The sequence below is a fragment of the Calliphora vicina genome, chromosome 3 (assembly GCF_958450345.1).
Source record: "Calliphora vicina chromosome 3, idCalVici1.1, whole genome shotgun sequence".
NCBI classification, from domain to species: Eukaryota; Metazoa; Arthropoda; class Insecta; order Diptera; family Calliphoridae; genus Calliphora; species Calliphora vicina.
In genome coordinates, this window is record NC_088782.1 from 52,377,366 (window position 1) to 52,391,184 (window position 13,819).

Consider the following 13,819-nt stretch of genomic DNA (forward strand, 5'->3'; position numbering starts at 1 on the left):
ATTATTGTATGACATATTTTAGTAAAATCAGAGAGACCAAAAAAATGGAAATTTATTTAATTTTGAAAATTTTGAAAAAAATAATTGCTAAAAACTATAATACTGTTACAATACAGTAATTTAGTGTTAATACTAATAAATTTAAGGATATGAAATCTACAAAGGATAACAGAATTAAATTGAATTGTTCGAAAATCAAGAAAATTTTAAGATTTTTTATTTATTTCTTTACTAATTTAAAATCTTGCGGTTATTCTATGTATAAAGGATATAAAATAATTCTGAGTGCACAAGAGCTCAAGGTCAAAAGGATATGACTAGTTTATGTTAGAAGTGTGCAGAAATTAAATGGTAAAATAATATTTTCTCAATTATATGACATCATGTGGTCAGTAAAAATTAAAAAAAAATTAATAATAATATTCAAATATCCATTTATTTTGGTAAGTAAACGAATTCCAACAACTGTAAATAATATTAACCCTCTAACCGGCCAATTTTATTTCGAGGTAAAATAATATACCAGGTTATTGTTTGAAAAAAAAGAAATACGTTGGAATAAAAACAAACAAAAGACAAGTGCACGTTCTTGTTTATCACAGTAAGTAAATTGTTTGTCTCTTTACACATATTTATCGATATAACGGGAAAAATAACCAAATAAAGCAGCATTACATACATTTAACATACCCGCCTAAAGGCAGCCTTGCCGGTTAGAGGGTTAAATTTTATACTGTTCCTATTTCATAGAATCCAATTTTTTGCCTACGTGATTACTAAGCTATCGCAATTTTTTTACTATTTAAATTTAATATTTAAGGGAATATCTCTGACCAGGCGGCTTGAGTAAGAGATCTAAACTATCAGACTCGAATAAATTAAAATTACGTTAATTGACCTTCCATATCATGCGGCAGCACTATTTTAAGCATAAAGGATCTGCTTCCAAAAGCATAGGCGCTTAATTTATTTTCGTAAATAATATATGGTTTATTGGATTGGTTTCTCCCTATTATATTTGCATCATTAAATTATATTTTGGATATTGCAATAGTCATAAATGTCCACATGTGTTCGCTTGGGTAGCATCAAATACATGATGTCAATATCTAGTTTTATTTCAATAAAATCCATTTCAAAACTAGCCATCAAAATTATTTCGTCACTCTAATCATAACACAATTCTTAATTATATCTAAATTTTTATAACGCCAATTGGATACCTTTTTGAGCAAAATTAGTGCTGTTGTAAATCATATAGCATAGCGTTGCATTTGTTATGCTCGGTACTGTCAAAAACCTAATTCATGAGAATATATTGCATGTATTTTGTTTTTGTATCCGTTCTATGCGTCTAATCCCATGGTAGGCGTTCATATTGTTGAGGTTACGATGATTTTCGTCAAACAACCCGAATGTGAACAAAAGAGCGTAATAGAGCGTAAAAATACTCACAATTCATTCAGTTTCTTGATGTTGTTGTGGATATTTTATTTTTTACCCAAAAGAGCACACAAATTAAATGCCTCTTTTTGCGTACCACTGGTCTAATCTATGCCCTAGACCAGAGGTTCGCAAAAATAAATCCTCTCACCAATACAATTACTCTAACCAACACATTCAATTCTTTATTTTATTCAACGTTTTGACATCCGAACATCGTTTGATCTCAAATCGTGCCAATAACATGAGTATGAGCCAGGCCCGTCTAAATTAAATTTTTTTCGTCAGAGAAAATTACTTTTTTCCACTCATCTGTCCATTTCATATATTTTCTTCCGAATTTTAGACGATTTTCTTTATGGTGCTTTTTTAGCATTGGTTTACATTTCGGCTTTTTCCATCTTATGTTTTCATCGTTTCATAAAATGTGTGCAACGTGTTTAGAAGTCACTGGAAGATTCAATTTATTCTTTATTTGTGTGGAATTCCATTTGTTGCGGGTTGCTTCTTCTTTTATTAGATTAAGTTGTCTTCTTTTTAGTTTTGTATTTCCCTTTGTAGGTTTGCGAACTCCATAATTTTGACCTTTCTTCAAGAAATTTCGCACCACACTTTCCGAACGATCGATTTTACGTCCAATTTTACTATTGGTACATCCTTGGTCGTGAAAAAATTTAATTTGAATCTTTTCTTGATCGGACAAAAAAGTTCCCTTGGGAATCTTTAAAAGTGATGAAATTAAAATTATAGATTCAAATAGAAAAAGTTGCAGTAAATTGAGATGTTACTATTAGAAACGTACCTTTGGTTGAAAAAAAACTAAAATTGATATTTTATTTTTGGTAACTTTTTAAAAACAAATTTCACGTCTGCGTTTATACGAATCTTCTACTTAAAATAGCACCAAGAACATTTGATCGCATAATTAAGGCAAACAACAAGAATAAGAAAAAAACTTGTTTACTTTCAAAAAGTACCGTTAAGTTGTCTCTCATTAAAAAAGTTATATTTTGCTTTTGGATGAAAACAACAAAGATATAACAAAAATACAGAAACAAATTAAGTGCGTTTATAGGAATATGCACCAGTGTATATCTGTGAACTTTTGACAAAACAACTTAAGTGGAATTTTCAAATTTTTCAAGAGAGCGCATAAACTGTTGAATTTATCGATCAATATTTTATTATTTGTCCTTGAAGAACTTTATTATTAGTCTCAAAGAATTATACAATGGATAGATAATAAAATAATTATCGATAAATTCAACAGTTTTTGCGAATTAAGTTGTTTTGTCAAAAACAGATCAACAACTCCAAATAAGTTGATTTGTTTTTTTATGATATCTCAGAAACTAATATTCGTAAGAAGCAGATTAGTGTAAACGGAGCGTTTTGAAAAGTTAGTTTTATTATAAAAAAAACTAAGATATTTTCTTATTTCGACTTAAGATGTTTTGTCCAAACTCCAAAGATATGTATGTATGTGCGGCGTTCAAAAACTATAAAGTCGTTTGGACGATCCAGGGATATGATGTACAGTTGATCAGACATGCGCTAGAAATTGTGAGGATGGTGTGGTCTTATACGACGATGATGTTGACGAAAACGAGTTACGTTGTCTATAATGACAAATAAGACCATTCTCTCTCGTAATTCAAACCCTAGCAATTTCTTAAATGGACCATCCCCAACAAGCAGTGCACCTATGCTGGGTAGACATATAGTGCAAGCGGTTCTGGCACAACGTGCAGAAGCATTCTTCAGGGTTTTGTTCGATTTCAGCTCCTAGCTAAAGTATACAAAGCAGCATTGCCGGAAGATGAAGCTCCGAAACGAAAGAAATAAATTCGAACTTTCGCAAAATCCCAACAACAGCATACATAATACGTATGGTTGTTGTGATTGCGCAAAAGTTCTCATTTTCGCAAGGTTAAATTACAGCGATATGAATTACCTTAGTAAATATGTATGTGAAACATTGTTTAAATATTTCAAAATAAGATATGATAAAAAATACACTAGCTCCATTTCCATAGTTGCAAAAAATGTTAAAAAGTTATATCCCCAATGTACATGCTTGTTGTCCACTATAATATTAATTATAATATGTACATAATAAAACTACAAATTCAGTTTTAATATAATGGCTAATGCCTTTATTTTTCACACTCAATAGATTGAAATGGTTTTCGGTTTATTAAATTGAATCGATAAAATGTTTTCACATTTTTTTCGTTTAAGTAATTTCATAATCATAGACACATATTTAATTAATTTCGGTTTTACGTTTTTAATAAATATCTAGAATTATTTCATATTAAGTTTCAACATTTTATCAACGGATGTTGTACTAATGAAATTGGCCTCATTACAGGTAGTAGATTAAAGGAAAAATGAAAAGAATACAGCAGATTCTCTGCAATAAAGCCAACAACTTTAAATACATTTTTTTCTTCCATGCGATAAATTATTAATTTTTTTTTATTGTTGTTGTTTATATATGCCAATGTACATATTTTTTGACGTTGTCTATGCACATGATGTACGTTGATGCACTTTTATGTATAGTATGTATGTATATTGTTGTTAAAGTAACTACTGCACAAATTTCTAATGAATTCAAATGAAAATAAAAACATACAATTATAATAAAATATTAAATTGATTGATTGATTGATTGTGTAAATCATTAATTAACATATACATAAGTAGTAAATAAAGTTTTACATTTTTGGAGGATTTTATTTATTGTTAATTTGCTTTACTTTTATTACTTCACTTTATGTGTAATGTTTAGTATATATATATTTTGTTTTTAGTTTTATAATAAAACTTATTTAATAGTTAATTTTGTAGTGTATAGATAACATCTATATATTTTTTTTAAATTGGTATTCAATGGATATTTGCAAGTATTTGTTTTTTTTTTTCTTTTTAATCTTAATTTACTTTTTAAAACTTAAACAAGATTTTGTGGCAAATACCAATTTCAGTTTGAAATTTGAAAATGTTTATAACAAATAAGTGTTCTTTTTATTTTATTTTTTTCTCGTATATGATTCTATGAAATTTTAGGTTGTTATGGTTGTAATATGTCGAACATTTGTAAACTTAAAAACTACAAAAAAAGAGTTGTATATATATATCATATTCTGTTATATATAATAGTAATCATAAAAAAAAATTAAAATATCTTAAGAATAGAAAATATCGTCTGTGTTGAAAAAAATTGCAATGAAAAGTTGTTCATATATGTATAGTACTTAGATATTATGTATATACATCTACAATATATATAATATATCAATCTTTTCTTTTGTACAATCCTTGATGTATGCTTTCATCCAAACGATACAAACACACGGCAGCCAAATTAGGAAACGAAAATATAACCTAAAAGTAAAATAGAAACAGTTACATGTTAAAATATCTACATCTATTTCTTACTATATACAATTTTTGTTGAACAAATTTGTTGGTGACAAAGAATTAAGATAAAAACCATTTTTTGTTGAAAATATTTTTTGCTGAAATAAAAATCGTTTAAAAAATATTTTTCTCAATGATTAAAACATTGACGATTCGAATTTCTATGGCGTCTTATACTTCTTTGGAATTTAAATAGCAACCGCATCGTGGCTATAGTGGATATATTTATGTATTAATCATGTATGTAAGTTATTTATACTTAATAAGGTTGCTAATGAAAAAATGTGAAAATTACAAATCACTCATGGTGAATGGCGTATGTAAAGCAACATTTGCACGATATTTACGTGCGATTTAAAGCGATCGGGTTTCATATGGGATCTTTGAACAACTAATCCTACTTACAGTATTTCATAATGTGATTTTAATAATATTAATATAAGAAAATTGATATTATTTTCTTGTGACGGAAGTGGTCCTTATTTAGGAACTATATTAGTAAAGTTGTTTTGTTTGAATTTTATATCGATACTAGGGATTGAGGTTTCCCAGAATATTTTTTTTCCAGGAAACGGGAATGAAAAATTATTTTTTCCGATAAAGTAAAGTATTAAAGTAGTAAAGTATATAAAATTGTATCAATTCAGTTGTATTAACATAAAATAAGAAACGCAGATAAACATTTTGGAATTATTTGTTACTAAAATTGTATGTTTGCAAGAGATGAATTTTTTTTTAAAAAAAATTGGTTCTTGAAATAACGATTGCACATTAGGGATATAACTTTTGACATTTTTTGCAAATATGCAAATTGGCATAGCATAGTCGAATAGAGCATTAAAAAATATGAAAAACCCGGTATTATTTTTTCGCGATTGTTAAAAAAGTTCACGCACCAAACGCAATAAAGTTTTTCATTCAATTTGTTCAATTATTTTGAAAAACAATATATTTTATTTTAATAATAACTGCGGACATACTTCAAAAGATAATTTTTAAATAAGGGAAGTATCCCTCACACTTGCAAAAAAAAATATGAAATTATTTATATAATTTTACAGAGAAAATTATTTTAGAAATTGGTGTTGGTGCGTGATGTTTTGATTCCAAATGACCTAAAAAAATTATTTTCATTACTAATACAACATTGGCCTTCACGTGGTGGTATGCCAAAAATTTCGCCAAAATTAGTTATATACCTATTGCACATAATTCACCTTACATTTGATTTCTTATTTTTGTGCCAAAGTTTACAGTCACAGCGAAAACTCTTTTCGCCAGCAAAGCATTATAATCACAATTTAAATGATTTGTCAGATTTGTACTTGTTTCAAATAAAGCGAGTTCCAGTTTGAAAAGATTTGATGAGTTCAATATGGTCAAATAGGCGTTCATACATTTGCTGTCCGTAAGTTTTTAACTTTCATTAGCTTTATTGGATGAACCATTTTTTGAGAAAGCGTAGAATTTATTGATTATAGCTTTTCATTACAGCATCACATATCAATAAGTTGCTTATTCGCTGGCTTAAAGTTTCTACTGTACCATTAATAGGCTTAAAAGCATCCACTAATATTTCTAAATGTAAAACAAGCTCTTCATCAGATGTTTTCATAGTGGTACAAACATGCTGCTGTATCTGGTACGGACATTTATGGATTAGATGATATTCTGTTCTAAATTCTTCCTCTACATATTTATCAACACAGACTGTTTTAATTTTTTTAATGTTTAATTTTTCTAAGCAAGTATAAAGAGGAATCTTAAAGAAACTGTGTCCCATTTGCATATGCCTTTTAGGTTCTTTGATGATGGAGTATATCAAACCATGGATATCACATTTGACATTAAATTTAATTCCAAATCGATCAGTACCTACGTGAGCAACGTTACGAAATAACGTTGATCAACATTAACATCTATTGTTAAAAATAAGACTGACATTGTCAGCAGAATGGACCACAACTTGATGGGAATTTTAACCATTTTTGAGGCAAAAAATCATCTTTTGCACTTTCAAGAATGCATTTTTTGTTGTTGGTTTTTGATAAAGAAAACATTTAAGCTAATAACGACAAGTTTTGTTTTTGTAAAAAACGGCGACTGCTTAGCAAGTGTTCAAAGTCATTGTGAGCAAAGTGTTGAAAGCCGTTTATACAGAGCAATTTGGTCGAATTTTTAAATTTATTTAATCCGGCAATTCCCAGTGTCACCTACAGGTGACAAACATTAACGGTAGTTTTAAACATAGAAACAAATATCACTGATAAATATTGATATTATTTATATACAGACAAGATCCTGTTTTATATCTGATTTTATTTTGGCAACGCTAGAATTTTATTAACTATGGGATTTTTAAAAATCTTTAAGCAGTGTTTTTGATTTTAACATACTGGTGTGTGTCCTATGATAAATAAGTTGTTATAAAAATGCCAAACGGTTAAGTACCACAATATTCTTTTTTAATAAATACTGCTAGATATTCAGGCTAACAATATCAGCAAGTATTTTTAGAAAATTATTTTTTCTCTGCCCAGTGTCACCTATTGGTGACCCCGCTATAAAATCGCAACTAGCTATATTTTTTTTTATTTTAAACTTATTTATAGTGTAAACTAGACGTATTTTTACTATTTTTAATAAAAACAAATTGTTTCTCCCTTTGGCGAGGGTATGGGAATTGCCGGGTTAAATAGTTAATAAATTAAAAAAAAATTAAAATTTAAAAAAACAACTTTGGAAAAAAAATTTTGTTTACCTAAAAATATTTAAAACTTGTATTTTGAAGTATAATTTGGTGAAGGGTATATAAGATTCGGCACAGCCCAGTATAGCTCTCTTACTTGTTATAAAAACTGTTTGTAAGAATTACTCACAAAAAGTGCAGTACAAAATAAACGTTTAAAGTGGATACACTCTAGATTACTTAGAGACACTAAAGTGACAATTGACTTCAAGATAGATTACCTGGGATGTATAAAGTAACCAATTGACTTCTATTTGCACTACAAAGATACGTGTCGAATGACCCAAAATATATAAATTGGTCAATAAGGGATATATTACTTGCTTAACTGCTGGGTATTTACAGACAGTATTAATATTTGTCAAAACCTTATGTATCATAATACAATTTCATCGTCTAAACAAAAATTGTATTCGATTTGCAAATAATACCAATGATTTTCTTGAATTTTTAAAACAATTGAAAAACTTTTTATTTTTCTATGTGTATATCGGGTATGTCAATCAATTAAGTAAGTTATTTGGGGCTTTGGATTTCAACATACAGACGGACATGGATAAAGTGACTCCGCTATCTAACACTCATGATTAATGGTATAATAACTTACATTTTTTTAATATATAATTATATTTGAATTCAAGTAAATTTTGAATTTATGAACGAATATTAAGTACAATTTCGGAATATTAACAAAAAATACATAAAAAGAGTTAGGGTTTTTACTATATAATATATAGTAAAACTATAGAGTATATATTGAACGAAATTTTATTAAGTTAGTTTTTATAATACTTACGACAATACACATTTTGTTTTAAATAAAAATTAACAGTGATCTTTCGCTGATCGATTCTTATTTTTACAGCGTTTTACTTGTTAATCGAGAGACCCTCAATGCTGGCCAACAACTCGTCAGCGGTCTGTGAGACAACCTGTTCCTGATCATCGCGGGTACTAAGATTTTGTAAACGTTTCTCCAAATTCGAGAGATCTTCGAGTTCTCGCTGTTGCTTAACCATGTATCGCAGAATAAGGGCAGTTAGCATACACATGTCCTCAAGAATTTTACTGGTCTCTGGAGTAGGATTCTCGTATCTGGTACGGAGTAAACGTAGTTTAGCTTCGGCAAGTTCCAGTGGCGATTTGCCGCTGCGGTCGAACATATGAACACTGGCACCGCCCTGCAGGAGAACACGGACCACAACATTAAAATTATTAGAGCTGGCCGAGATGACGGCCAAATGTAGTGGTGTATTGCCCAATGAATCAACAACATTTGGATTAGCTCCGAATTTGAGCAGTTGCTGTACGATTTGTATGTAACCGCGACATGCTGCCAAATGCAGCGGACTACGCTTGTACTCGTCCGAGGCATTAGGATCCGCGCCGGACTCCAAAACTCGAGTTAACAACTCGATGTTATTTGTTGAGGCCGCATAGCGTAATTTCCGTCCCGTCGATTCGGCAAAAATGTTGTTGTAACTAAAACGCAACCTACTTTTTATGCACGTACGGGGACGCATTTTGAAGTTGTGACTGCTAGAGGGCAGGGTACTAGGATGGATGATGCTAGACATAAAGTCCGATGACTGCGATGACGAGTTCAATGGCAGTGGCGGTAAGGTAGGTAGCGCAAAATGCTCATCCGAGTTAAGATGGAATGCATTCGGATTGATGGTAGGCCACTCGTGGGTATTAGGTGACGATGTTGGTGTGGGCGGCATTATTGGCGGTGGCGGTGTAATCATTATGCTAGCAGTCACGCCGTCATTGCTATCGTTGCTGGTGTCCACACCTGAATCATTTGCGGCCATAGTGGCGTGCTCTGTCTCCACCTCCTCGGCTTCGTCGACGAGAGGTTGTGCTGGATTTCTATAGCCCTTAATTTTGGCGTCTAAAATACTTTTCACTCTTTACCTTAAAGTAATTCTCGACAATTAGTCTCAAGTCTTGTTATTTCTGTAAATTTTTTTCAGTTTTTTTACACACGATTATCAAACTTTTCACAATGAATGGATGGTATTATGGTAGAAGAAAAAATTTGTTTTGTGTATTTTGTGTTTTTTTCTCGTCTTCGTTTCCTTGTTTCTATTTATTCAATAACACGAAAAGAGAATGTCAAAAATATAAGTATTCAAGCACCGAACAATAATAATAAAGAACGAAGGGATGAAAACAAACAAAGCAAAAAACAAATACACATACAGGGTGGTGCTAATAATATTATACACATTTTAATACACTGAAAAAAAATAAAAAAAATATTTATTGAGATTATTCAATAAAATGACTGAAAGAATAGAATTTTATCAAATTTGTTTTAGAAATTGTATTACAATATGGATTGATAAATAAATTGCACTTAAACGATTCGTGTTGAAGAGTTGATCAAGAAAAATCAAAGTTGGTATATGGTCACAGCGCATACAAAAACAGATACATACGTGTTTATTAAGGTACTTTTCAGGAGAGAAAAAATAGAAGTGTTTTTGTTTAGTTTGTTGCACGTCCCGTTATTCGATTGATTAAGTCCAAATTCGAATATTTTCAATACAACAAATCTTTTTATCTCAAAAGAATATCATTTCAATAAAATATATTGTTTAACCTATACAGTCCTTAAATTTAAAAAAAAAAACTAAAATTTTAAATTAAAAACAACGAAAATATTTTAAACGGAATAGAATCAAGAAATTGTTTATATTTTATTTGAATACTACATTAGATGATAATAAAAAATGAATGTTATTGCTAAGTATGTATATTCGAAATTAAAATTAATTGTTTTGAATTAAATTCTAAAATAAATATAAAATTCTTTAAAATTTTCTTATTTGTAATACTGAATATATTTGTATTGTATAATTGATAATTTTAAGACATTTTTTATGTAAAAATTATAAATATTTAATTAAACTTTTTAATAAATACACACATAATTGAGACTCATTTAAACATTTTCGAAAAGTGCATAAGAATAATTTTGGCACCACAATTAATTAAAAATAATATTAGAATAAATTGTAAGCTTAGTAATTACTGATATAAATTATTTCAAATATCATACACAGAAAATTATATTTCTTTAACAGTTTAAATTCAACTCTTTATCGTGTAAATTTATTGTGTAATTTGATTTGAAAATCTTTCGAATTTGTATGCTTTATATATGGATATAGATAATCAGGCTTAAATTTGAGTTGATTCTTTATAGAATTATTACCTTATTTAAAATTTCTTTAATTCAAATCCAATACAAAATTGCATTAAAAATGTATTACATGAATAAATTTTTCTTCAAATCAAATCTATTACAATAAGCATTAAGTCCACTTTTTTCAAATGATTAAAAGCAAACAAAATTGAATGACGAACAAATATTTCCATTCAATCTGTGTATTAACTAAAATTTGTATCCATTCAAGGGTTGAATGAATGTAATTATGAATTGATCCAACAATTAATTTATTAATTTTTTTTAAATAAAATCCTTAATTTTGTGTGGTTCCATTAGAAAATATTAATATCTAATAGTTGAATTTAAACTGCTTAGTAAATAAATGTTAATGCGTAATTATTATTTTGTTTTACCACTTTAATCAAAAGCTACTTTACGTGTAAATGATGTTAGAGATGAAATTTCACTGGGATTTGAATCCGACGGCAAATTATTAAATTCAATTTCCTCATTAGCGGCTGCAGCTACAATATTCTCGTTTGACTGTGAGGTTTCATTTGAATTGACACAAGGCCACTGTTTGTGACTGGGTGCGTATAAAATTAACAACGCAAAAATATATATATTCCACATGCCATAGACACCGGTCAAAAATGCTGAAGTCAATTGTATTTCGATATCCTCGTCCCACTTCCAGTGACCTTCTGCCACTTGACCCATAATGAAACCGACAACGGTTAGAGCAGCACATAATAAAGTGGCTAGCATGAGAAATTTGAAACGATAAATCAGACCTAAAGTAGAAAAATAAAAGCAAATTATTTAACCAGATCTTAGGCCTTTTGAATTAACCCTTTTTCAACACATTTCGTGGAATTACCTTCATAATGTAAACGCCTAGCTTGCGACATAGAGGGTAATGATGTTCTTTTAGCACCAATATTCCGAAATACCTTGCCCACCATAAAGCACAGGAAGAGGAAATAAACACCGGCCGAAATGCCCGCCAATATTATAAAACTTAAGGCGACTTTAGCTCCCAGCGGTGTTGTCCAAATCGAATAGAAGGGATTGCGCAATTGAACACCTCTCTCACATATATCGAATATAAACAAAGACAGACAACCCACAACAACGGCAGACAAATGTTTCCAATAGCGTGAACGTATTGAATTCTTTTGTGGAGATTCTTGTATTAGCATATGCTCTCCCGCGAATACCAACCAAAACGACAATAACATGGCGTAGAATATACCTTGACGAACATCACTGAGTAATAGCATATAAGGCATTTCCATGCTCAATGTTAGAAATTCTAGGGGAAGATTTAAAAATGTCAATGCTCCGCCCAAATAAATTAGCATATATTCCAAAAGAGCTGGCGAGCGCTGTAGTATGTGGACACGGCGCCAAAACCAAATCATAATAGCAACAATGAAGGGAAAGAGAATGGTTTTCAACGACAGCCACACCTTGGTAAAACCACCATTTTGATAAATGGCAGTTAGCGTCAAGTCATGCATATGGCCAATGTTCAAATTCATCTTCATGTCTGTATCTATGGGAAATCGTAGATTTAGCAGATAATAGTCATGATGAAGAGAGCCCAATTCAAATAGGGGAATCATTTCACAAGAATACAATGTTTCTTGTTGACTTTTGTGCACTGGATGACAATCTAAATAGCGCTGTTCTATGGAATGAGCATATAGTTTCCAATCACTGGGAGCATCTTCCTTATTGCGATAGGCTAAACGTGTATCAATGGTCAACTGTAGATCTTTGGGTGGTTCCATTAGGTTGCCATCCGAAACATATGCCAAATCGACTTGTAAGACTCCAATTAAATTTTGCTGCCATCTGGAATAATCTAATTGTTTGCCATCTCTTGGCAATGGCATCTGAAACAAATAAACTATTCCATTGGCCATTTTGGTATCATGATTTTCGATTTCTTCTTGCGATATGGATGAACATTGTCCGGCACCACGTGAATACAACCATAACGATGTATCATTTTGTCGCTCCTTTTGATCTCGACATACCATGCCCAAGATGTTTTGATGACCGGCCGGTACTGGCGCAAAAAGACCACCCAACAAGAAACAAGCCACTTGACAAAGCAACAATAATGCCACCAATATGGATAACTTGCGTCCACTCAGATTCTCCAATATTGTCCCAGACATTTTAATAATTTCTTCACAACAGCAGAATTATTATTTCTATATTCACTGTCTATACTTTTTTATAAAGTGTATTCACTTTTTTATTCAATTTATTTAAGAGTTTTTTTTATTAGACTATCATTTTTACACTTCAAAGCTGCCGACTTTGTGTATTCCTCTGTCTGCTTTGATAGATGCGAAATAAATGCATACATACCAACAACTCTTGAATAAACATAAACAAAGAAAGCGGCAAGGCGAATTTATACATGGTGGAGTCAGTCAACTAGCTGATTACTTTTATTTTGCTTGTTTGGTTCTTGCGTCTGTCAAAGCTTGTTTTTATATTTCAAGATCTACATATTCTATGCATATTAACAAAATATTTTTTTTTAAATATTAAGTTAAGTCTCCGCTATTCAATTATCCATAGTTTATTAAGTTTTAATACACATTTTATTCATTTGGTTTTTGGCATTTGATAAGCCCAATTGTTGTCTTTGTAGAACTGCCACCACCTTTAATGAATACGCCTTGAAAAGCGGCCATATTAATTTCCTCTTTTACAATTCCATTCTCACTTGTTTATTTTTGATGTAAACAAATTTGAGAAGGCACAAATATTTATGTGGTTATGTCAATCGCATCAATTGTGTTTGGCGTGATGAGTGTTGCCCTAACTTCAAAATATTTGTAACCAAGTTTAATAAAAAAAATAACCAAAATGCAGTGATCGGGGTTACTCCATAAAAGGAAACGAAAGGAAATCTTTTCGAACTACATACAATGTATTTAGCACACATTTCGTTTTCGGATTGAGTTATTCAGTAACCGCCCTAACTACATACATGC

At 30.4% G+C, this 13,819-nt stretch overlaps 2 protein-coding genes across 2 annotated transcripts; both read right to left on the reverse strand.

The window, feature by feature from the left end:
* Nucleotides 1-3,571: 3,571 nt before the first annotated feature.
* LOC135953969 (ankyrin repeat domain-containing protein 54) lies at nt 3,572-9,727 on the reverse strand. Its single transcript, XM_065504012.1, has 2 exons — nt 8,418-9,727; nt 3,572-4,836 (listed from the first exon to the last, which is right to left on the reverse strand). The coding sequence occupies exon 1, from the start codon at nt 9,433-9,435 to the stop codon at nt 8,491-8,493; it is 945 nt and encodes a 314-aa protein (XP_065360084.1). The 5' UTR covers nt 9,436-9,727; the 3' UTR covers nt 3,572-4,836; nt 8,418-8,490.
* A 1,419-nt stretch (nt 9,728-11,146) lies between these two features.
* Nucleotides 11,147-13,110, reverse strand: wls (Wnt ligand secretion mediator). The gene is made up of 2 exons (XM_065503788.1): nt 11,680-13,110; nt 11,147-11,593 (listed from the first exon to the last, which is right to left on the reverse strand). The coding sequence occupies exons 1-2, from the start codon at nt 12,986-12,988 to the stop codon at nt 11,217-11,219; spliced, it is 1,686 nt and encodes a 561-aa protein (XP_065359860.1). The 5' UTR covers nt 12,989-13,110; the 3' UTR covers nt 11,147-11,216.
* Nucleotides 13,111-13,819: the final 709 nt, after the last annotated feature.

What these genes read in the sequence shown, in the direction of transcription:
- LOC135953969 (XM_065504012.1), bottom strand. Translation starts at nt 9,435, where the DNA reads ATGGCCGCAAATGATTCAGGTGTGGACACCAGCAACGATAGCAATGAC.
- wls (XM_065503788.1), bottom strand. Translation starts at nt 12,988, where the DNA reads ATGTCTGGGACAATATTGGAGAATCTGAGTGGACGCAAGTTATCCATA. An exon ending in TAGGCGTTTACATTATGAAG is followed by an intron (nt 11,594 to 11,679) that starts GTAATTCCACGA and finishes TTTCTACTTTAG; the next exon opens with GTCTGATTTATCGTTTCAAA.